This window comes from Manis pentadactyla, chromosome 2, assembly GCF_030020395.1.
Source record: "Manis pentadactyla isolate mManPen7 chromosome 2, mManPen7.hap1, whole genome shotgun sequence".
Taxonomy (NCBI): domain Eukaryota; kingdom Metazoa; phylum Chordata; class Mammalia; order Pholidota; family Manidae; genus Manis; species Manis pentadactyla.
Genome location: NC_080020.1, coordinates 206242298 through 206266470, shown reverse-complemented (window position 1 = coordinate 206266470; position 24173 = coordinate 206242298). Strand labels below are relative to the sequence as shown.

The 24173-nt window shown below is 34.6% G+C and overlaps 1 protein-coding gene across 3 annotated transcripts in view; it reads right to left on the bottom strand.

The window, feature by feature from the left end:
* PRKD3 (protein kinase D3) overlaps nt 1-24173 on the bottom strand; it is an 82487-nt gene that overhangs the window by 24802 nt on the left and 33512 nt on the right. For all 3 annotated transcript variants that reach the window (XR_005033791.2, XM_036931583.2, XM_036931584.2), the window contains exons 3-9: nt 15385-15523; nt 13633-13764; nt 12672-12829; nt 7938-8130; nt 4868-4945; nt 2124-2307; nt 598-721 (exon numbers count right to left, since the gene is read on the bottom strand). Coding sequence is in view for 2 of the 3 variants with exons in the window: in XM_036931583.2 (XP_036787478.2) it covers nt 598-721; nt 2124-2307; nt 4868-4945; nt 7938-8130; nt 12672-12829; nt 13633-13764; nt 15385-15523 (1008 nt within the window). In the remaining variant the exon portion in view is untranslated. The remainder of the gene's footprint in view (nt 1-597; nt 722-2123; nt 2308-4867; nt 4946-7937; nt 8131-12671; nt 12830-13632; nt 13765-15384; nt 15524-24173) is intronic.

Here is a 24173-nt window from a genome sequence, read left to right as displayed (position 1 = left end):
TACACCCTTGCCAGCATTTGGTGTGGTCAGTGTTCCAGATTTTGGCAATTCTAATAGGTGTGCAGTAGTTCCCCACTGATGTTTAAATTTGCATTTCCCTGGTGACATGATGTGTAGTGTCTTTTCATGTGCTTATTTACCATCTTTGTATCTTCTTTGGTGAGGTATGTGCTCAAGGTCTTTGTTGTTTTTTAACTGTTGAGTTTTAAGAGTTCTTTGTGTATTTCAGAGAATGTCTTTTGCTAGATGTCTCTGTTGCATATATTTTCCCCCATACTGTGACTTGTCTTCTCATTTTTCTTGACATTGTCCTTTGCAGAGCAGAGTTTTTAATTGCAATGAAGTCCAGTCTATCAATTATTTTATTTGTGGGTCATGCATTTGGTGTTGTATCCCTGGACTCTCTTTGGATCTCTACTACTCTATAGATTTGTAAAAATACATTAAATAGTCTGTCTTTTAAAAATTCTTTACAAATTTAACTATAGTCCCAGTATAATGTCTTCATATATATCTCATTCTCATTTTGATTTAAAAAATGCATAAGATAAAGCACAAAGTTTCTACTGCCATATTAAAATGTCTATGATTACTGACCAGGGTGTCCCTGCTGGTGTAATGGACCATCCACCCTTCCTTCACCATCGTGCTGCTCTTCCTCTTTGTGTGCTTGATGGACTGTACAACCCTCATTAGCGGAATATTATTGCTTGTTGATGGACTAAAAAAATATTTAAAATTTATGATAAATATTGGTGATATCAGTTTGTAAGTATTGTAAGCTCATCAAACCTTTTTTAAGATAACTGAGCTAAAAATTTTCAAAATATCTCAGGAAAACAAACAATGGATTAAGAAGAAAAATAAATCCTCTTATGATAACACAAAGACTAAGATAATACTGTAGGTCTTCATTATTTGTCATCAGTATTTTCTGGAGCGTCATAAAACATAAGAAACGATGATGAGAACAGAAAGAATCCTCCCCAGTTGGAAAACCTGAAGCTTGGGACAGGGTCTCCCTTGGGACTGCTGTCATAAAATCTTCCTGCTCTAGGTGGCATCATAAACTAGTGAATTCATAACAAGAAAAAAAGCAAGTATTATCTATACCCAAATTTACAAGTTTCAAGTGTCAAACTCCATTATTCATGTTGTTGACAAAAAGTATTTCTAGTAGAAGATATTGCTAGGAAAATGACTTACAGATTTAAGGAAATGAAAATAATAAATAATATACCGAGTCAAATAAGATATACTGAAACATAGGTCAGTAACAGTGTAGCTGGAGAAAAAGAACAATTGGGGGATACACTTTATCATCTGAGTCTTAAATAATTTTTCTTAAATTATGAATTGGTCATGATTAGGAAATTAAGTTCTCTTAATAGCCTCCAAATTTATAAATACTAAGATTTATAAAGATAATGATAAATAATAGCAGTAATCTAATGGGAAACCAAACTGGATAAATGACAACTCAGCCATGTGAGTTTGATATATAAAACATTTTCTCTAAATGCCTCTTCTTACCAATGAAAAACAAAACCTGTCAGAATGTTAAGATTTAATAAAAAGTAGTATATTCCACAGGGTTACATATATTAAAAAACTGAGTTTCTATAAATATAGGGGGATATTTCTAAGTTTTATAACCCAATAGCATCTTTACAAAGTGTTAATAGTCAGATTAATTGTGGTAATATGAAAATTGCACCCAATTCGTCACTGTCACCTTTGTGCATTGTTCAGGTACATGTTCTTACTGGTACTTCTAACATCAGCTAATCTGCCTGTGTGAAGAAACTGGTTACCTTAACTGATGGTTCAATTTTGGCACCTTACGGTGGATGTTCCACAGCTAGATATTATATAGGCTATATTTAAATATTTTTCTCCTGAAGAAAACATGAATTCTCAAACCTCCCCATCCTGAGTAGATGGCAAGAGCAGTAAAATTTATTTCAGAAATACTGTGGACTGTGGTACATGTAAAAGTATTAGGCACAATTTGATTTTTAGATCATATTTTAGGTTCCACTTAAAGAGATGTGGATTTTCCTTTCTTAATGGAGCTCCTGTATTGACCAGGAAGTGGCTTGCAATATATACAAATACATTACCTGATTGTTTTAATGACTTCTTCATCTCTTTCCACGTCAAGATCAGATGGATCCAGGAAGAACATTTTATCTTCTGGGGGAGATGGCTCTTCCGTATCATCCAAGCCTCGACTACCATCACTGTTCATATCACTACTGTCAATATCCATTGGTATATCTGTATCTGTTCCCAGACTGGAGGGTTCTGGCAAAGTTTAAAATGAATTCAGAGTTTTATATTAATGGGATATCAATACATCTAAACAAAGACAGTATATTAAATGTGAAAAAAGGTTTAAAACTCTTAAATGAAACTACAGGAAAATCTCTTTATGATTCAGGATAAAGAAATATTTAAGGAAAATATAAAATAAACACAAGGCAGAAAATTAATAAATTTGATAGTAAAATTTTAAATTTCTGTGTAACAAAAGATACTAAATGCAAAATAAAAGATTAGCCACCACTATTTATGTCTGGTTAATTGATTTCCCACAAGGGACCCAGACAATTCAATGGGGAAAGAATAAGTAGTCTGTTCAATAAATGGTGCTAGGACACCTGGCTATCTACATCCAAAAAAATAATAAATGAAATTCAACCCCTTTCCTTAAACCAAATTCACAAATTAACTCAAGGTGAGCTAAATCTATAAAACTCTGAGAAGAAAACAGGAGTAAATCTTTGTGACCTTGGGTTAGGCAGTCTTCTTAGATGCAACACTGAAAACATGTGAGAAAAGGCAAAAAAAAATTAGTTGGACTTCATCAAAATTAAAAACTTCTGTGCTGCAAATGATACCTCAAGAAAGTGAAAAGACAGCCCATAAATTGGGAGAAGGTATTTGAAAATCATACACCAAATAAGGGACTTCTACCCAGATTATTTGAAGAACTCCTACAACTGACAGTAAAATGGTAAATAACCTGGTTAAATGGGCAAAGGAAAAGAATAGCTACTTCTCTGAAGCAGATATAAAAACAGCCAATAGCTATATGTAAAGAGGTATAATATCAATTAGCCATCAGGGAAATGCAAATCAAAACCACAGTGAGGTATCACTCCATACTCACTAGGCTGACAATCACAATGACAGACTACAAGTTGTGGCAAGGAAGTAGAGAAATTAGAACCCTCATACACTGCTGGTGCGAATGTAAAACAGCTGCTTTGGAAAAGTTTGGCAGTCCTCAGAATGTAAACCCAGTTACCATATGACCCCCAAATTCCACTACTAGGTATCTACCCAAGTGAAATGAAAACACATGTCCACAGAAACTGTACTCAAATATTCATAGCATTATTCACAACAGCCCCAAGATGGATATAACTTAATAGTCCTAAAGTGGACACAATTCAAATCTGAAGTTAACTGTCTTGTGAATGGACAAATAAAATGTGGTATAATTTGTGCAGAGGAATATTATTCACCAATAAAAAAGAATGAAGTATTGACACATGTTATAACGTGGAAAACATTATGCTAAGTGAAAGAAATCAGTCATAAAAGACTACATTTTTATGATTCCATTTATATGAAATGTCTAGTAGACAAACCCAGAGATAGAAAGCTGGTAAGTGGTTCCCAGGGGCTGGTGTGGAAGAGTAGAGGGGAATGACTGCCAATGTGTATAGAGGTTCTTTTTGGGGTGATGAAAATATTCTAACATTAGATTGCAGTGATAGCTGTGTAACTTTGTGAATAAACTAAATGTGTGAATTGTAAGGTATGAAAATTATATCACAACAAAGCAAGCCACAACTGTAAGAAGGTATTTGTATCATACAAACCTGACAAAAAATTAGCAGAATTATCAAAAATCCTGCAGAACAATGACAAATAAACAGAAAAATGGCCAAAACATGTGAACAGGGAATTTACAGGGGGAAAAAACCCTAAATAACCAGTAAACAATTGAAAGATGTTAAAACTCATTAACATACAGACAAATGCATATATTAAAATGAATATAAGTAATATTTTATATCCATTTGTCACAAGGAAGAAAAGCACAAAAATACATCAACTATGAATCTGGATAAAGACTTCAGTCATACAGAAAAACTATTAATTCAGTGTAACTGAAATGAGAAAAACAATCATACCATCAATGGTGTTTAACAGTAACCACAGAAAACATGCTGCAAGAGAACATGTTAAACTCTTAAGGAGTTTAATTTCCATTCTTTTTGCTTTTCCTCCTACAGAACTAACTTATATTCACTTTTTACCAGTCTCCACTTATTGGCTGTATTTCTTGGGCAAGTTATTTAATGTCTTTGTGCCTACGTTTACTCATTTATAAGTATGTATGTCAAGGGATTGTTCTTAGGTTTAAACGTCAATATATGTAAAGAGTTTAGAACAGTACCTGATAAATATGCTGAATTCAGTAAACAGCAGAACTATGAAATAGCTCTAGGGGCAATAGTAGAGCTTTAAAATATTTTAAATTCATTTAGATGAAATTGAATTTCATCTGAAGATGAAAGAGACTATCTTACTATGCAGCACCAGTGGCTATTAAGACTACAAAGTGGTAGTTGGCTAAAGAAAAGATGGGAAAGCATGATAACTAACAAAAGTATATCATTACTGATGTCTGTATTTTGCTTGATATTAAATCAGAAAAAAAAAAGCCAAAGTTAAGAAACAAAGTAAATGAAAGAAAAAATACAAATATAGCCTTGTACAAAGATAATACACACAAGAATTGTGCCCTTTTCTGGCTGATTTTTTATGAAATTAAGAAAAACAATTTTACCTCCATTAAAAGTAACCTCTCCAAGGCAATCTCTTGGTACTTTTGATGCGCAGCGTTTATGGCAGTTGAATTTACAATCTAAAATAAAATATTTGGCTTATTAATTTATGTAACAAGGCAGTATCAGATATGGTCAGAGACTTCCTTAAATTACTCACAAATAAAGAGTATTATTAGTAGTGATGATGAAATTATGAGAGAGAGATATAAGTTTTCTACTATTAAGGACTCAGGTCTTGGACTAGAGGTATGGTTTCAAATTCTGATACCACCTCTTAATAACTGTTTACCTCCTCAGGGCTCAGTTTCTATATCTGTAAAATGAAACTAATACTATTTCTGTAACACACTGCCAAAATGTTGCTGGCAACTCCATGTTTCTTTCTTCCCTTACCTCATATTGATCTTTCCACATCTCCCTTAAGTTTTTCAGACTGATTAAATTCCTTTCCAACATGTCAGGTACTTACTTTCAATTCCTAATTGTTTGGACCCAATGAATATGCAAAAGAGAGATTGTGATTATACAAACATTTATTAGGAATTGGTAAGAGTTTTCTCATACAGCCTTGTAAGGAAGGACTGAGAGTCTCATGCACACAGTACCCCCACGAGTACATAATGGTTTTCTTCAGCTTGCAAAACCCCCCGAGATGATATCATTGCCCATTAGTGTCAGGTACAAGCTGTTCAGTACTACCGTGTAACTCGGTGGTTCCCAAACCAGGAGCACCAGGATCATTTGTGAACTTTTTTAGAAATGCAAATTCTTGGGCTCCAAGCCAGACCTATTGTTATCAGCAACTCTGGGAGCGGGGCTAAGTAATGTGTATCTTAATAAACCACTTTAGATGACACTAAACTTGAGACCCACTGCTGTAAGTACTCTCTAAATCACCTTTGAAATACATCTACCTACAAGAACTGGGTAAAAATAATTTCAAGTTCTGACTTAGAATGGTTTTGTAGCTCTTGTTATTTAAGAAAATTCTGGGTATATAAGAAAGGTCAATATAAGAAAAAGCCCCATGAAATTAATAATTTGTTGGATGAGAAATTATCATTACTTAACACTGTCTTTTTTAATGAGAGGCCCCCTACCTAGAAAAATTCATATATGATATTAATATTAGTATCTTAAATAAATCTTAAATAATTGATTTGTTTTTTATTTAATGAAGTTTGCAAACTGTGACAATAACAAGGTTTTAATTTTCCCTTTGAAAATGTAGAGTCAAATTTTGGCCTACTTGCAGCAAGTATGTAGGCTCTAAATGTCAGGCATTTTAACTTCTTTATATTCCTACATGTTTTTATAAATTTGTTCATTCTTATATTTTATATATGCTGTCAAACTGCCTTGAAGTTTTAATAAGACAAAGTAGAAGATAAACAGATGAATGAATGAATGAATGGCTGTTCTTGGAATTGTGTATTTTCTAAAATGTTTTACCTTAACTACTTTTTTTTTTGAGCTGGACAAGTGAATGAAAATGACTATTTCACTTTTTGATTATCCTAATTCATACAGTAAAAAGACAACAATTACTGAAGAAAATCATGATTGTTTTCGATTTGTAACTAAAATAGTTTTGCTATATAGAAATATAACCTGCTACTTTCTGAACCAACCAATAAAAGCGTAAAACATTACTTTTAGAGCTCTAAGAAGTTATGTAAATAACCCAGTGATAATGTTAATTTTATTTCAAAATTCATTAATCTACATATTTTAGTTCTTCTACAAAATACTGTACTTTTTTATGTATAGAGTTTTAGAATGTTTCTGTTATGTTCAACAGAGAAGCACTATTTACTATCTTTACTAAAATTACCTGTTGCTAGAATTTGTACATGTTATTAATGTTCTTTCCCAAAACATTCCTTAGTGGCTGCTTGCCAATATACTTTAGTGTTGATATTTTAAAGTACTAATTTATATGTTAACTCATATTCAAAAGTAAGCTGTTGAAATAAAATTTCAACATTTAATTATGCCTGCCTCATAGTTTTTAAATGCTTGGCAACAAATGTATGACCTGTTCTCTATTTGATGTTCTCTCAGGTTGCCATATATTGCCAAGAAAAGTTTTCTTACATACTAAAGTCAAATTTATATAAATTATTTGATTCTGTATTATAAACAGGATTTACTGTTGCAAAGATTTCAGTTCTACTGTTTTATTTAAATAAAACCAGATTTCCACAAATACTTCTACTATATATAAAAAGTATGGTACCAAGAATTCTTAAAATAAACTGATGAAAAAAAAGTACAGAAAATTACACAGTACCTAGCTCAATGACCAATAACACATTCAAACTCCCCATTTTCATTTTCACTCTATTATATAGTGTTGCTGAGAAGAAGACATGAGACAAAAAGATAAAATCAGTTTTAAGATACATAAAAACATTGCAGAACTATAGGAAAAATTTATTCCATTATTCTATTAAAAACCTGGTTCATTAAGAGATGTTTCTGGAATACTATGAAAGTGTTCTGGATTAGTATCCAAATGTGGGTGGTCCCTAATACAATTCCAGTGGCTTTTACTATATTTTTCCTATTTCAGTGTATTATTCTCTGGAATGACAGTTTTTATCAGCTTTCCTAGCTATAGAATTAAAAACAAAAACAACAAAACTCTTGTAATGTATTTGTGTGTGTGAACATTTAATGAAAGAGGAAAGCATTGTTTTATTTTGGGTAGTGTCTGGCTTTGCAATCAGAAAGACATAAGGCTCAAATACAGCTTAATTGCTTACTAACTGTTCCATACTGGCAAGTGTTAAGCAACCATACCGCACAGATTTAATTTAAAATTCTAGTTTTTCTGTTTAAATTCCAATTTTCCTTTAACATAGTTCCCGGTACACAGTAAACATATTGCAGATAGTAGTAATAGTGGTAATAAATACATGTGTGTATGTGTGTATTTTCTTTGTAAGTTAACAACCACAAGACCACTTTATTTGCTTAATGCCTCTGAAATATAAATACTTTAAACCTGTATTTGTTAAAAGAACCAGAGATGAATTTTACTTAAAAAAAAACATACAATCCTACCTTTACACTGCATTCCTTGGCGAAAGAGGCCTTTCAGTAACCGCTTGCAGTACTGACATATTGTGGGACGGGTATAAGAGTGAACAGCAAATGTGTGTGGAACTTTTACTCTGCACATTACCATCTTCTCCATCCAGATTGGGCGGCCACTCCAGGAAGGAATTCTCTTACTTGGTTCTTGGTGAACATGTGACTAAAATATAAGTAATTTCTATAAGTCAATATTAAAAACAAAGTAGTAAGAGCAGGGCTTGACCACAAAAGTCATTTATTTCAAACACTAAAGCCAAAAATTAAAAAATGTGGATCTCAGCAGTTTCCTTTGGAAGTTTAACTTACCAACCCTTGAATGAGAAAAGTGTATAATTCTTTTGCAATTATTTATGCTAAAAAAAGGTATTTTCATTCTCATATACATATACTAATTTGCATTTATATATGTATGTGTGTGGCATTTTTGCAAATACAAAAAAGCCTTAAAATGAATTTATAACATATTCAAACCCCTTCAAAAACCTTACCAAGAAATTAATTACAGAAGTAAATAAATTCAGAAAATGTTATTACTGCTCATGTTGAATTACTGAACAAGATGTCCAAAAATATTTATTGAAATAAGTCATTTTTTCAAATTTAATACTAGAATATATATGTAACAATTAAAGATTAATTAATGATACAAATAACATCAGATACAAAAGTAAAACAACTTTACCTCTTGGTATTTAAAGTATTTTCCAGTTATTTATCCCCCTCCCCAGTAAGCAAACAGGAAAATTAAAGAAGATGTTGATCAAAAAACTTCTGTAACTTGAGGGACAAGTGGATTTTTGTAACTATGGTCCTTTTTATTATACTAAGGAAGTAGTCAAATTACAGGCCAGTGCAACATGGCTCGTCCCATCTATTCAACATTCACTGTTCCTTATAGGCCAGGCCTTATACTATGTATTGGGGATACAAAAAGAAATAAAGTATAGTCCATGTTCTCAAGCACAAAACTCAAATACCTCACTACCATCTAGATGTAGTACAGATTCTGTTGGAGCTGCTTGCATCTTCACTGCAGAACTGAGGGACTGAGATCTTTAACATGCCCTCTATAACCAGTAATGTCTGTAACTCAGATAAGTTGAGTTATTCTCCAGTTATGTGTGACCAATAGAAACAAAAGAAGTCAGAAGAAACCAAGAGACCAAGAAATGTTTGAAATGAAGAAGAGGAAAAAACTATTTAGGAAAAGAAGAAAAAAGAAAAGAACTAAAGGAGGAGAGCACTGTAAAAAAGAACATAAAAACAGCCTCTGATGGATAATTTTTCACTAATATGAGCTAGAGGTTTTCTAAAGCAAATTATAAAGCAGTTTAAGAGAAGTACAGAAAGAATGTTAAAACCCAACTTGCATGCTTCAGATGCCCAATGCGTTCTGCTCTAGTCTGGTTCACCCTTCCTCATGTAGCCATGTATAGAACAACTTCAGCAAAAAGAACGCCACAGTGATTCTGTAAAGCTAGTAAAGAGGCCAATTGCAACTAGAAGCAGATGTTTTAGGCCTTTGCACAGCCCTGGTTCCCTACTTGCTACACTAGTGGGAGACTCAACACTCCGCCGCTCTTGCGCCTGCTTCTACCACTTTTGGTTTGTCTCAAGTTTAAAACACACAAGATGGAAGAAGACTGATTTAGTCACTCATCATCAAATATAGGGGACAGCTGTGTAAGGCAGAACCTGCCAGGGTCAGTGGCCCACTAGCGATTGCCTTTTCTTAGGTCCTGCTGGACTGGGATATTAGGGACGTGGTACAGAGTATGTGCCAGATACTATTCAGAGAACTGTGGCTGTAGCAGTCACCTAATTTTTCATGTCAGTACAACTAGTTATTTGTTATTATCTCTATTTTAAGTACGAAAAAACAGGCTCAGGGGGATTTATACTACTAAGCTCTAGTATTAAAACCAGGACTTAGATTTATGTCTTCTATGTGCTAGACCAGTGATTTTTAACCTTTTTTCCATCTTAACATGCCTGGGCATATATTACAATCTCATCAATGGTTAACTGCTCTGTTGAGTGAGGAAAGCAGGAAAGGTACAGCAGACCTAATCAGGATTTGGAGGAAGGAGGGTGTTGGTAGAATTACCTTGAGCATCTGGTTAAAATGGGATCTCTGAGATTAGAGTAACCAGAACTGAGCGAAAGTTCTTTCTTACTTGCTTTAATATCCCCTCTTTACAAATTACTCCTTACCTAAATTCTTACCTCTTTCTTACTAATGTGTAGCCAGAAATTTTCTAAAAGTAATCTGATTATTTCCACAGTGTGGTTTCAAACTAACATTTGCTCACAAAAACTTTATTACAATATTGCCAACTCTCAATTATGTACAACAACAACAGAGGCATTTTTAAAGGGGGCAATTCCCCTATTATATATTTGACTTTGGAATATTATTCAGTGGAAGAAATATCTGCACTTTTATGTGTATACTTGACCCAGCAGTTTCCTTCTACCTTCTGTCCTGTCCTGGCTCTTCAGGAATATTCCCAAATGTACTGCAAGGAATATTTCTTTCTCATCTCCAAATAACCATCACTCAATACTGGTTTCTTTCATGTAAGTGGTTTCTCTCATCTAAATCCCATTTTAACCGAATTCAATGAACAATCCCTCTTCTGCTTCTCCATCTCTTGACTTGACTCTCTTTAGACTGACTTCAGACACTGTAACAGAAACTACCTTCTTACATATAAACAATGACAACCACAAAATCAGATTCAAAGGTTTCTATTCCCATGTAGTCTTTTGTCAAGCTCATCTCAGTAATTAGTGAAGTTTAATACTGACTCCTCAGAAACTTTTCTTGCTCATTCCTTATCAATGAAGTTAGGATAACAGCTGTACCTTACAGGACTGGTGAAGATTACACAATAAAGGGTAAGTGAAGCACCCAGCATGAAGCCTGGCACATGAGACCTCAGGAAGCATTTCCTGTGCAGCCATCTGAAATTAGTACTACTCTAACCTTGGTTCAGATTCCAGATTGCTCTCATCTCCTAACTGCTATCTCCTCCATTCCTTTAGAGTCCTCTTTCCCCATTCTTCCTTCCAATTTTCCTCCATGACCTCCTCGCTCTTACTAGACCTTCTTTCTTTGAGACTACATGCTTGGAATGACAAAAGTAACCTTGAGAGACATTCCACTCTACAATTTCTTCCTGTTCTAAAATACTCTGTATACAACCTAACCAATTCAAATATGTTGCTCTACATCTTATACTTCCCTGAGGAATTTCCATCTTCAGGATACAATATAAATAATGAATAAAATGTAAAACCGTATCTATCTGCTTTGTCCTGCTATTTCTAAATGTAGTAATACTGAACTGGGGTAAATGGCATACCACTACCATCTGTGGGGCTCTTAAACAACATGCCTCTCTTCGACATTCCCTGCTCCCAGCCAAGTTTCTCTCACAGTTTGTGTATAAAATGCACTAAGTTTTTTCCACTATTCATCTTTCTCAACCTCTTGCCTATGTTCATGGTAACTCCTTGCTCTCAGTTCCTTATGCCATAGTACTCGTCTACTACTTTAAAAACTTCACACTAGGGTTAAGCTATATGGCAATATGGGATTTTTATGAAAGGATCTCAGAAGCTTTTACTCTGGTGCCTCAGTCTGGTAAAATCTTGTGACTAGGGTGTCAAGGCAACAGCCCAAAAGCTTGATTTTGCCTTAATTTACAGAATACCAAAGAGGTTATAAAATAACTAAATAGTAAGATTACAATCTATGGATAGAAATCATTTAAAATAAATCACTATCGAATGACCAAGCCAATTATTTCTTCCTTTATCTACTCCCTTTACCCTAGAGGGGTACAATACATTAGGAAAAATAATGGATCTAAAAATCATCAGATCCAGATTTAATTCTAATATTGCTTACTAATTTTTTCTCAAGTCGCTTGACCATTCTGAATCTCATTTGTCTCATCATATATTGATATTAATATATCTCACTGGAATATTATGAGAATCAGTGGGGCTTATTCACTCATTTACTCATCACTGAGGATCTATTAAGTATAAGGTATTATGCTGGGCATGGTAGAGCACACAAAAACATGAGCATTGTGTTCTCTAAATTATAAATTACTTGAGAGCAACCTTGTGTATAAACACTACAATATTCAGACAGAATGCTATGCATACCATTAGGGAGATTTGGAAAGTGCCATGGTATTCAGAAAATAAAATCATTTTTAGGTAAGGGTAAAATCAGAAAAGGTAGCTATTGAGCTAGGTCTAGAAAAAGCATGTAGGATGGATACTAATAAGAACAAAGGTAGGGGGAACAAGGGTGTGTTCAGGGAATATTGAATAGTACACACCATTGGAAACAGAATATATATGAAGGTTTCCTAGTGGAGAGTGATATAATCAGAGTTGCATATTAAGCTGTAGTGTTAGAAGATGGAAGTATGGAGGCCAGGACTTGGGACACTGCTTGAGAGGTCAATGCAGTGGTCCTAGTGTAATCCCAAAGTACATAAAATGCAATTTGTTACAATTGGTAAGCCCTGTCTCCTGTAATACATTTCTAAGTTTCTGAAATGGAGGAATGTTACTATTCTTAAGCATGTAACTTATATTCTATGATGATGTGATACATTCTGTAGGGACATAAGGAATAAGTAGTAAAATGTCCTTCTATTACCTTAGAATACATACCTCTTCAGTGGGAAGGGCTACACATTCAGTCTGCAGGGGTCTTGGAATTGACAGGCCAGGTCCTGGCAAAGATACATTTGATAGACGTCTCTTTCTTACTCCACTACAGTTATTTGGAATCTTGAAGGCACATCGTTTATGATAATTTAATCCACAGCCTAAATATATTTAAAAAGAAAAAACAGACTAAGAAAATTTTACTATGTAAGTTCATTACATAAAAAACAGGTGCTATTTCAGTGAATTTATTTTCTCTGGCAGCAATAGTCACCCTAATTAAAACCCAGATGAAAAGCCAAGTGGAAACCAACAAATTCAAGAACTGAAAATGTGCAGAAAGGTTTATTTAGTAAGGTAAGTTAGCTAGAGTGGTGGTTCTTGAAGTGTATTCCCCAAGGCATCACCTGAGAATACGCTAGGAATGTAAATTATTGGGCTCCACCCTAGACATACTGAATCAGAAATTGGGGATGGAGTCAAGCAAAGTATGTTTTAACAGTCCTCAAGGATTCTGAAATTTGAAAAAGTTTGAGAACCACTGGCTTAAAGCACTTGAGCAAACTGTGGATCATGGACAAAATCCCTCCCATGACGTTTGAAAATTATATGAAATTCAAATTTCAGTGTTCATAAATAATTTTATCAGAACACAGCATTCTTATTTGTTTACACAACAGAGTTAAGTAGCTGCAACAAAGATCAAATGGCCATCAAAACAAAATATGTAATCTCTGGCCCTTCACAGAGTGTACCGACCTTCCACCTTGGAGTCTTTAGAGGAGTAATCACAGATGTGTACCTGCAGCCTACCCCCTAGCAATTTTAACTCAAAACTATAGATCTCTTCTTCTAAAGCCGGGTATTACTTAGTCACCAACCAATGATCTTGTTCTTTTATTGATGATTAGAGAATGCAAATGCGAAACGCTGTTTCAAATGACACATAATTTGGAACACATACCTTCACATTTCAGTCCTTGACGTACCAATCCCCAGAGCATCTCACCACAATAATCACAAAAAGTAGGAGCTTTGTAAGAATGCACAAAGAGAGTATGTGGACGAATCTGGAAGTCTTCTACTGTGGCCAAAGCTTTTAAAAAAGAAAAGTATTAAAATAAACCCTCTATTTGTAATCGTGATGAGATTAAGAATGTTGACTGTATTCATTTGTGTTGAAGTATACACAATAATTTTTTTTCTCAGTTTCATCTAACCATAAAAACTAATTTTTAGCATTTTATATTGTGGTTTCCAAACTCTATTTTAGGAAGCTCATCAGCGTCAAATAACTGAACTCCAGAACGTAGGTATTTCAACTTCCAAAAGCATTTTTTTCTTACAGTGACAAGATTGCAAATAGTTATTAGGTCTGTTTCAGCCAGTTAAAAACTGTTAAACATAATACACTGGGAAATAGAACACTACAGTAAAACAAAATAAACTCTAGAATTTAACCTCAATGTATACCAATATTTCTGTGGGAAACAGAACATACCTAAGTTGTAACTTAGGAACCCAGGATCCACTGGAGTCTGTTTTCCTATAGTCCTAGTGGTTAAGAAAAAGAAACTCCTCTCCCCTCTGTGAGCAACTGAACAGTAGTAAATACATCTGCCAGTAGACATCCTCTCACTTCCATCTGTGTCATCAGTGGATATCCCTGTGATCTGATGAAGGGTCCATAGCAGAGAAGGCATGGATGTGAGCATGACCTCTGAGAGGACAGGGAGTGAAGCCCCTCCAGAGTGAAGAGAAAGCCATGTTTGGGGTGTATATAGAGGTTTGGGGCTATGATGTAGAAGATGAATGATCAAGGTAGGGGCTAGATGAATGGTAAGGATCAGAGACTAATAAGGAAAGGTGATGGTCAGAGAGGATCTCAAGAACAGGCTGCAAAGATGAGTTTGGGAATAGGAAAAAAATAGTGTAGGACTCTATAAACTCTTAGCTGGTCTTCCTTTCCCTCATCCCTCCTTTACTGTCAAATAGTAAGTTTTTCAGGCTGCTATGTGCATTCTTTGTTCCTTTACACTCCTCACTAATAATCCTGCCCCCTTTTGGATGAGATCAGAAACAGGTGCTAAGGAACAATGAATGGCAAGAATGCAAGAATGAATGGAAAGGAGAATGGTAAGACATGCCCAGTCAGAACAAAAAGGGATGAAGCATTATTTACTATTTTTTTCTATTCTACAAAAATAGAAAAGTAAACTTAAATATTAATAATCACTGATTATCTTAAAAACGCATGTCTCTTAGAAATAAAGGATTTATTTTTTCAGTTAAGTCATGGAAACAATTAGTACTGCCATTTCCTCTTCCACATCTTCATTGTTTCTCCTTTTATTGATTTTCTTTTCAGAACCCCAATTTCCTTCTATGCTCTTCACAGAAATGAAGAAAAGGGAGCAGAATTTCAAGGTAATTGTTTTATTTCTTTGACTCAAGAAAGAGCGTATTTCTCTTCCAGTTCAATTAGTAATTCCTTTAGCTTAGTTAACACTCAAATAGTAACTCAGGGCTTATTTTTCTACTTTCTCATCTGTGATATAACCTCCCTGAAAGTAAAAATCTTATGGTAACCATTATTACAGGTGAAAGAATAAGCAACTATAGTATAAAGACTAAGTAAAACTGAACATAGCATTTAGCACAAAAAATAAAGCTCATTGAAAAAAAAAGATAAAAATAAAAGATGCTATATACTTACCTGAAAGAACAACTTCTACTAGGTCTCCTTCATGTATTTCATCTGCTGAGGTAATCAGCTGCAAAATATTTTCTGAGTTCATGTCATGGCGAAAAAGTAGAATTTTGTCATACATGCCAAAGAATCCACACTCTGGAAACTGTAGAAAAATATTCCTTATCAGTATAGCCACAGCTTTCTATTTTTGTAAGTAAATGTCTCAATCTCATGAAAAAAACATAGTTTTTAGCCTAACCCTATTTGCTAACAGTTCTATTAATATCTAAAAGATCAAGCATCCTAATTGTTAATTTTCAAGTTCAAAAATAGAAAAATAAACTTAAATATAAATAATCACTGATTATCTTAAAAACACATGTCTCTCAGAAATAAAGGATTTCTTTATTCAGTTAATGATGAAGAATATATTCTTGAGCTCACTGCTACTCTACCTTACAGAGCCTAAGAAATAAGCAGTCTTTCTTGTTCTCTAGAACTAAGCTTCCTATATGGTTAGCTATGAGCCACATACATTATTTAAATTTAAGTTAATCAAAAGTAAACTAAGTTCAGATCCTCAGTCATTCTAGTCACATCACATGTGCTTAACTGCCACCTTAGCTACTGGTTAGCATTTTGGACTGTGCAGATAGAGAGTATTTCCTTAATAACCGTAAATTCTGTTGAATAGTGCTGTAGAGGATCAGTAATTCCCAAACTACGGTCACAAGAGTACTAATTCCAACATTTTTGCCAAATGTACCCACAGCTCTAGCAGCTATGTAACATTTATTTTTAATGTGCTCACTGTAATTACAAATACAATTCTTTATGGTATCTTTCTTTTTAAAAAACCTTTGGCCAGGGCAGGAGCCTTGCAGATCCATTCACATATGCCCTCTGTATATTATTTCAAGCTTCTACATTTTGCAACTACAGTGCTGAGACACTTTGGGGATTAGTATACTAAGGACTAAAAGATGACATCCATTCTGTACCCCATTCCATCCTTATAAAAACCTGAGTTCTAAGATTTTTTATAGTTCATAATGTTATCTAAGAGAAAATTTTAAGTGCTTGCCTTACAAATAACTGTTTAAGTTTTAAATCAAACAAGACCATCTTCTAAACTACCAGGACCTTAGGAAATGCTGACTTGCACTCAATGGCCTGATAGGTATCAGTTACACTAAACTCTATGTTTACTGCAGGGATATTGCCGGAGATACAGTTCACCTGCTTCACATGACAGCCCTTCTTCATGAAGACCCATTAAGAGAAATTTCTGGTTGATTTACAATATGAACAATTTAACCATATAACTAATCATGTTTTCTTGTTTACTTTGCCCACTGGAAAAAGAAAAGCCAAATTTGTGGCCCACTTCTGGCATTAGTCTAAGATCTTATGGCATGTATTTTAGGGGCAGATACCACCTAGTTTCATCTTATTTTCTGATCTTAATTTCCCATTAAAAATTCTTGTATGTATCTCTAAAATGGTCTCAATTTTGGGGGGAGAAATCAAATTTTTAAAAATTAAGAAAAAAATGAATCAGACATTTAAGAGTTTCTTTGTATTTTTTAAACCTGAATAGGAAAGTAAAGAAATATTACCATTCCTATAATACCAATCCTCTTTTCAATTACTTTGTTACCAATATTTTTAAAACTTGGTATGTTTTAAACATATGTCTAGCAGTGTAAGAATTTTCAATTGAAAAGATAAAAGCAGAGTCAAAAAACTATTATTAATTAATTTTAAGATTAAAATTTTATTACATTTTATCAAGTTATTATTAAATTAGAAAATACCTAATGGGGAGTAAAACATCCCTGTAACATAGCTACAGCAATTCTTAAGGATTAATAAGAAAGGATTCTACATTCCATCCTTATAAAAATAAAATCTCTAACAAAACATTTGTTTGAATAAAGCTCATTTTAAAGATTCACAGTTTGTGGCTGTCCTCTAAGTGCAAGGCACTGGACCCATGGCTTGTAACAGGTAAGAAAGACAGTTTAGTCCTTGCTTTTCAGGAGCTTACAATCTAGTAGGGAGATGGAAATAAAACAAATGTTATACAACATAATAAGGAAAACGCCAAAAATGAAAAATAAATTCTAGAATAGGGAATGAAAAGCTTCTGGTTGGGAAGGTGGAATATCACTTTAATGGTGATATCTGGGCAGAACTATTAAAAGAGAAGCAAGGTTTCCTTGGGCACGAAGTGAAAGTGAAAGTATAAGGACCATCACTAAAAAAACACCAGGTAAATGGGAGAAAGTAAGTGGACCCTCATGACTTAAGAATGAGATGGGGTGAGGCTGGGTAGAAAGAGGGCAAAATTACACACAGGAGTCTCATGAGAGCCATACCATTAGGAAACCTTTGGGAGTCCAAACAGCTGGGTTCAAACTTTGCCACCTCTAACCACAGCACTTCAGATAAGCTGTCTAACCTCTCCATGCTCATTTTTTTGTCTGTACAGGCATACCTCCTTTTATTGCACTTCACTTCACTATACTTTGCAGATATTGTGCTTTTTACAGACTGAAGGTTTATGGTAACCCTGTGTCAAAAAACAAGTCTATCAGCATCATGTTTCCAATAGCATTTGCTCACAAGTCTCTGTGTCACATTTTGGCAATTCTCCCAATATTTCAAACCTTTCATTACTATTATATTTTGTATTGTGGTCTGTGACCAGTGATCTCTGATGTTACTATTTTAATTGTTTGGAGGCACTATGAGCAAAGCCCAAATAAGGGGAAGAACTTAATAAATGTTGTGTATGTTCTGACTGCTCCATCAAGTGGCTGTTCCCCGGTCTCCTCTTCAGGCCTCCCTGTTCCTTGTGACACAACAATATTAAAATTAGCCCAATTAATAACCCTACAATAGCCTCTTAAGTATTCAAGTGAAAGGAAGAGCCACACTTATCTCATTTTAAATCAAAAGCTTAAATCAAAAGCTTAGAAGTGATTGAACTTGGTGAGGAAGACATGTCAAAAGCCAAGAGAGACCAAATGCTAGACATCTAGGGCCAAATAGTTAGCCAAGCTGTGAATGCAAAGGAAAAAGTTCCTGAAGGAAACTAAAAGTGCTATTCCAGTGAACAGATGAATGATTAAAAAAAGCAAAACAGCCTTATTTTGCTGATATGGGCGACAGTTTAAGTGGTCTGGACAGAAGATCAAAATAGCCACAACATTCCCTTAAGACAAAGCCAATCCAGAGCAAAGACCCAATTCTCTTCATACTATGAAAGTGGAGAGGGGTGAGGAAGCTGCAGAATTCAAGTATGAAGCTAATGGAGGTGGGTTCATGAGGTTTAAGGAAAGAAGCTGTCTCCATAACAAAAAAAAGTACAAGGTGAAGCAGCAAGTGCTGATGTAGAAGCTGCAGCAAGTCATCCAGAAGATCCAGCTAAGATAATTAATGAACGTGGCTAAACAACAGATTTTCAATTAATTAAGACAAAATAGCCTTCACTCTGGAAGAAGAAGATGCCATCTAGGACTTTCACAGAGAGAAGTCAGTGCCTAGCTTCAAAGCTTCAACCCACAGGCTGGCTCTCGTTAGGGGCTAATGTAGCTGGTGACTTTAAATTTAAGCCAGTGCTCATTTACCAATCTGAAAATCCTAGGACCCTTAAGAACTATGCTAAATCTACTCTGCCTGAGTACAGTATATAATCTCTAAATGGAACAACAATGCCTAGATGACAATACATCTATTTAAAACATGCTTTACTGAGTATTTTAAGCCCACTATGAGTATCTACTGCTCAGAACAAGACTCCTTTCAAAATATTACGGCTCCTTGACAATGCACCTGGTCACTCTAGAACTCTGATGGAGATATTCAGTTAAAGTAATGTTTTTATGCTCGATAACACAACATCCATTCTCTACCTCATGAATAAAGGAGTAATTTAGACTTTTTGGTCTTACTATTTAAGAAAACATTTTTGAAGGCTGTAGCTGTCTTAGATAGTGATGCCTCTGAGGGATCTGGGCGAAGTAAATGGAAAACTTGGGAAGGATTTACCATTGTAAATGCCATTAAGAACATTCATGATTCATGGGAAGAGGTCAAAATTCATCAAGAGGGTTTGGAAGAAGTTAATTCCAACCCTCATGGATGACTTTGAAGGGTTTGAGACATCAGAGTAGGAAATTAACTGCAGGTGTGGTGGAAATCACACCAGAACTAGAAATGGAGCCTGCAGACATGACTGAATTGCTGCAATCTCATGATAAAACCTCAATGGATAAGAGCTCCTTATGGATGAGCAAAGAAGAGTGGTTTCCTGAGATGGAATCTACTCCTGGTGAAGATGCTGTGCAGATGGCTGAAATGACAACAAAGGATTTAGAATATTATATAAACCTAGTTGAAAAAGCAGTGAGAGGTTTTGAGACAACGACTCCAATTTTTAAAGAAGTTCTACTATGGGTAAAATGTTATCAAACAGCACTGAATGCTACAGAGATTGTTTGTGAAAGGACAAGTCAACTGTGGCAAATTTCATTGTTGTCCTACTTTTAAAAATTGCTATGATACCCCAGCCTCCACCAACCACCACCTTGATCAATCAGCAGCCATCAACATCAAAGCAAGACCTTCCACCAGCAAAGATTGATTTGCTGAAAGCAGAGATTGTGGCAGCATTTTTAAACAATAAAGTACTTTAAAATTAAGGTATGTACATTGTTTTTTAGACATACTGCTATTGCACACTCAACAAATTACAATACAGTATAAACATAACTTTTATGCACTGGGAAACCAAAAAACTCATCTGAGTCGCTTTGTTGCTGTACTGCTTTACTGCAGTGGTCTGAATCTGCACCCATAATATTTCCAAGGTATGTCTGTAAATTGGGAATAACAAGAGTACTGTCCTTACAGAGTTCTTGTCAAAATTAATTACTTGATGGCTATAAACACTCAAGAAATAATATAATAAACTGGGATCAATAAATACCAGTGGTTCATATTATTCTATATCCAAGGGGTAGAGACAAAGGGTCCCAGAGCAAGGTAGTAACATGATCAAGTCTGTATTTTAAAAAGATAATACTGAAAAGTGCTGTAAGGGAGGGACAGGAAGAGACCAAAGCAAGCTTCTGAAGAAGGCTGAAGATATTGGTCAGCAAAGAGGTACCAGGGTCTGGATTACACAGTAAGAAGATAGAAGCAAGACAACAAGGAACACTTTGCTCTAGAAACTATCTTTGGTAAATTTTATGGATCATCAATACTACCTTGACCAAACCAGCAATGCTGATAACTAAGGAACTAAAACAAGATAGTGAGAGAAGAAAAACATTAAAATAAAAAAAGTATGGCTTAGAAAAGATACATGTGAAAAATATTCTTGATAAACATATGAACTAACAAGTTGGCATTACTGAGACTAAAGAGCAAGTAAAAAGAATTACAGGGAATATTTCTTTAAAATAAGCATTTGTGCACCAGGCTAGAAAGCCTTCACTAATGGTAATGAATAATTTTCTAAACTAGCAAATGTTACTACTATATTCATCTATACTGTTGAGAAATTACAAAGTTCCAAGGGGGAAAAATGTAGTTACTAGCCTATGAAAAACAGGTTTCTGCTACTCATGATTATGATGTACAGGTGTGTTTGGTAGGATATTTACAATTATCTGAAAGAGAGAGTTATGAAATGCAGAAAGAAAATATGGGCTGAAGAAGAGCAAAAGAGAATATTAAAGATTGCCAATGAATATCAGGGAAGGCCAACCTTAAAAAAATTATGAAGTCTTCAGGGATGGGCATACTGAAGATAAACATAAAAGGAAGACAAGGAAATAAATCATGAGCACACTCTTTAAAAGATCTAAAAAGTATACTGAGAAAAAAAACACAAAAGAAATAAGAAACAAAATCCTGTTAATAATGATTTCAATACACAGGGACTAACTTGTTCATACTTTTTTAAAATTCAGAAATCATGTTTTCAAGCAGGAGCAAATTCCTAAGACAATGTCTCAATTCTGGACACACAATATAATCACCTATGGAGCTTAAACAAAAGATGCTTGAGCTCTCTTCCCAGGTTTATGGTTAAGCTTTGGGGAATAGGACATGAACACCTGAGTTTTAAATTTAATTTTATATTATTCAATGTATTTATTATATATTACTTTTTAAAAATAATATACTTCATTTTTAAGAATAGTTTAGAATTACAGAGAAACTGAGACAATAGTATAGAGTTCTGATACATCCATACCCTGTTTCCCCTATTATTAACATCTTACATTAGTATGGTACATGTATTACAATTAACAAACTAATACTGATACATTATTAACAACTAAAGTCCATGCTTTACTCATATTTCCTTAGTTTTTATCCAATGTCCTTTTTCTGTTCCAGGATCCCATCCTATTTATTACCTTGACTTGTCATGTCTTCCTAGGCCCCTTTTGGCTGTGACAGTTTCTCAGACTTTGCTGTGTTTTGATGAGCCTGTTTTGAGGAGTACTGTTCATGTATTTTGTAGGATGCTCCACTATTGGAATTTTCTTAATGTTTTTCTCATGAAGAGACTGGAGTTACAGATTTTGGGTAAGAAGACCAGAGAGGTAAAACACTATTCTCATCTCATTTCATCAGGAGTACCTACTATCAATATGATTTATCACTGGATGTAGCCCTTGACCATCTGGCTGAGTTAGTGTTTGTCAAGCTTCTTCACTGCAAAGCTACTCCCTCCTTCCCTCTGAAAGTTAAGTCACTGTATGTAGCCCATACTTAAGGAATGGCAAGTTACATTCCCTTTCTTTGAAAGGCAGAATATCTACAGAAATTATTTGGAATACTTTGGTATGGGAGATTTATCTATTTTCCCCATTTATTCATCCAATCATTTTTACATATATAAATTTATTTTTGAATAGGCAGTTTATTCACATGGTTCAAAATTTTTAAGTACAAAAGAATGCAAAAATCTATGCCCTGGTTGGTCAGGTGCCCTTGCCATGTCAACAATGTTGCCAGTTTTCTCTGTATCCTTCTGAAGATATTTTACACACAATGAAGTACACATGAATACATCTTTCTCCATTGTACATAAATGGTGGCACAATGTAACGGTGTTCTCCATCTTGTTTTTTTTACTTGGTAATATATTTTAGAGATCACTCCCTAACAGTATGCAAAGAATGTATTTATTCTTTTTTTTTATAGCTGTATAGTTTTATTTTACTAGTTCCCTTCTGATGGGAAAAGAGTTTAGGTGTAAAACTAAAGCCAAAGAGCCTTGAGTTCAAATTCTGATCCATTTCACTTACTACATGTAGAACTTTGGCTAAGAAACCTCAGTTTCTCCATCTGTAAAACAGTACCTACTTTGTAAAGTTGGCATGAAAATTAAGTGAATATATGTAAAGAGCTTAGAATTCTTGATATATTTTGAGTGCTATGTGAATCTTATCTACTGTTCCAAATCTTTTGTTATTACAAACAATATCCAATTATAATCTTATACACACAGTTTTTTCGACTTTTTGAGTACAAGAACAGGGTAACTTCCTAGATGTAGAGTTGCTGAGTCAAAGAACATGCACATTTGACATTTTTAGATATTGTCAAAATGCTCTTTATAAAGGCTTCACCAATTTATAGTTTGACAAGTGAAATACTGAGAGAACTTATTTTTTCCCACATCCCATTTTATAGTGTTTTATCAGCCAGCTCAGGCTAACAAAATTCAGCAGACTGACCGAGTGGCTTAAACATAAGAAATTCATTTCTCACTTTGGTGGAATGCTGATATCCAGATACCAGCATGGTCAAGTTCTGGTGAAAGCCCTATTCCTGGCTTGTAGACAGCCCTCTTCTTGCTGTGTGCTCAGATGACTTTTCTTCTGTGTATGCAAAAGGGATGGGGAGGATTTCTTTCTCTCTTCCTCATCTTAAAAAGCCACCAATCCTACAGGATTAGGACCCCATCCTATGACCTCATTTTACCTTAATTATCTCCTAAAAGTTCATCTCCAAATAGTCACACTGAGGGTTATGGCTTCAACATACTGATTGGAGGAGGGGAAGAGGGGACACAATTTAGTCCATACCGAGCATATTAATAATCAAGCTTGTTGATCTTAGGTAAAAATGGCATTTCAGTATAGTTTAAATTATAAGAAGTTGAACATTTTTCCATACAATTAAGAGATATCTGTGCTTCCTTTTAATTCTGTAAATGAGCTATTCTCATTCTTCGCCCATTTTTAATGAATTGATAATACTTAAAACTCTAAATCCAACCATTTCTCAGACTGTTTCTCATTATTTGTGAGGTCCTTATAAGTTCTAAACAACATATCAAAAAACACAAACAAAAATACTGTATATTTATCCAATTAAAAAAAGGGCAGAGGAGCTGAACAGACAGTTCTCCAAAGAAGAAATTCAGATGGCCAACAGACACATGAAAAGATGCTCTACATCGCTAGTTATCAGAGAAATCCAAAGTAAAACCACAATGAGATATCACCTCACACCAGTAAGGATGGCTACCATCCAAAAGACAAACAGCAAATGTTGGCGAGGTTGTGGAGAAAGGGGAACCCTCCTACACAGCTGGTGGGAATGTAAATTAGTTCAACCATTGTTGAAAGCAGTATGGAGGTTCCTCAAAAAGCTCAAAATAGACTTACCATTTGACCCAGGAATTCCACTTCTAGGAAGTTACCCTAAGAATGCAGCACTCCAGTTTGAAAAAGACAGATGCACCCTTATGTTTATCGCAGCACTATTTACAATAGCCA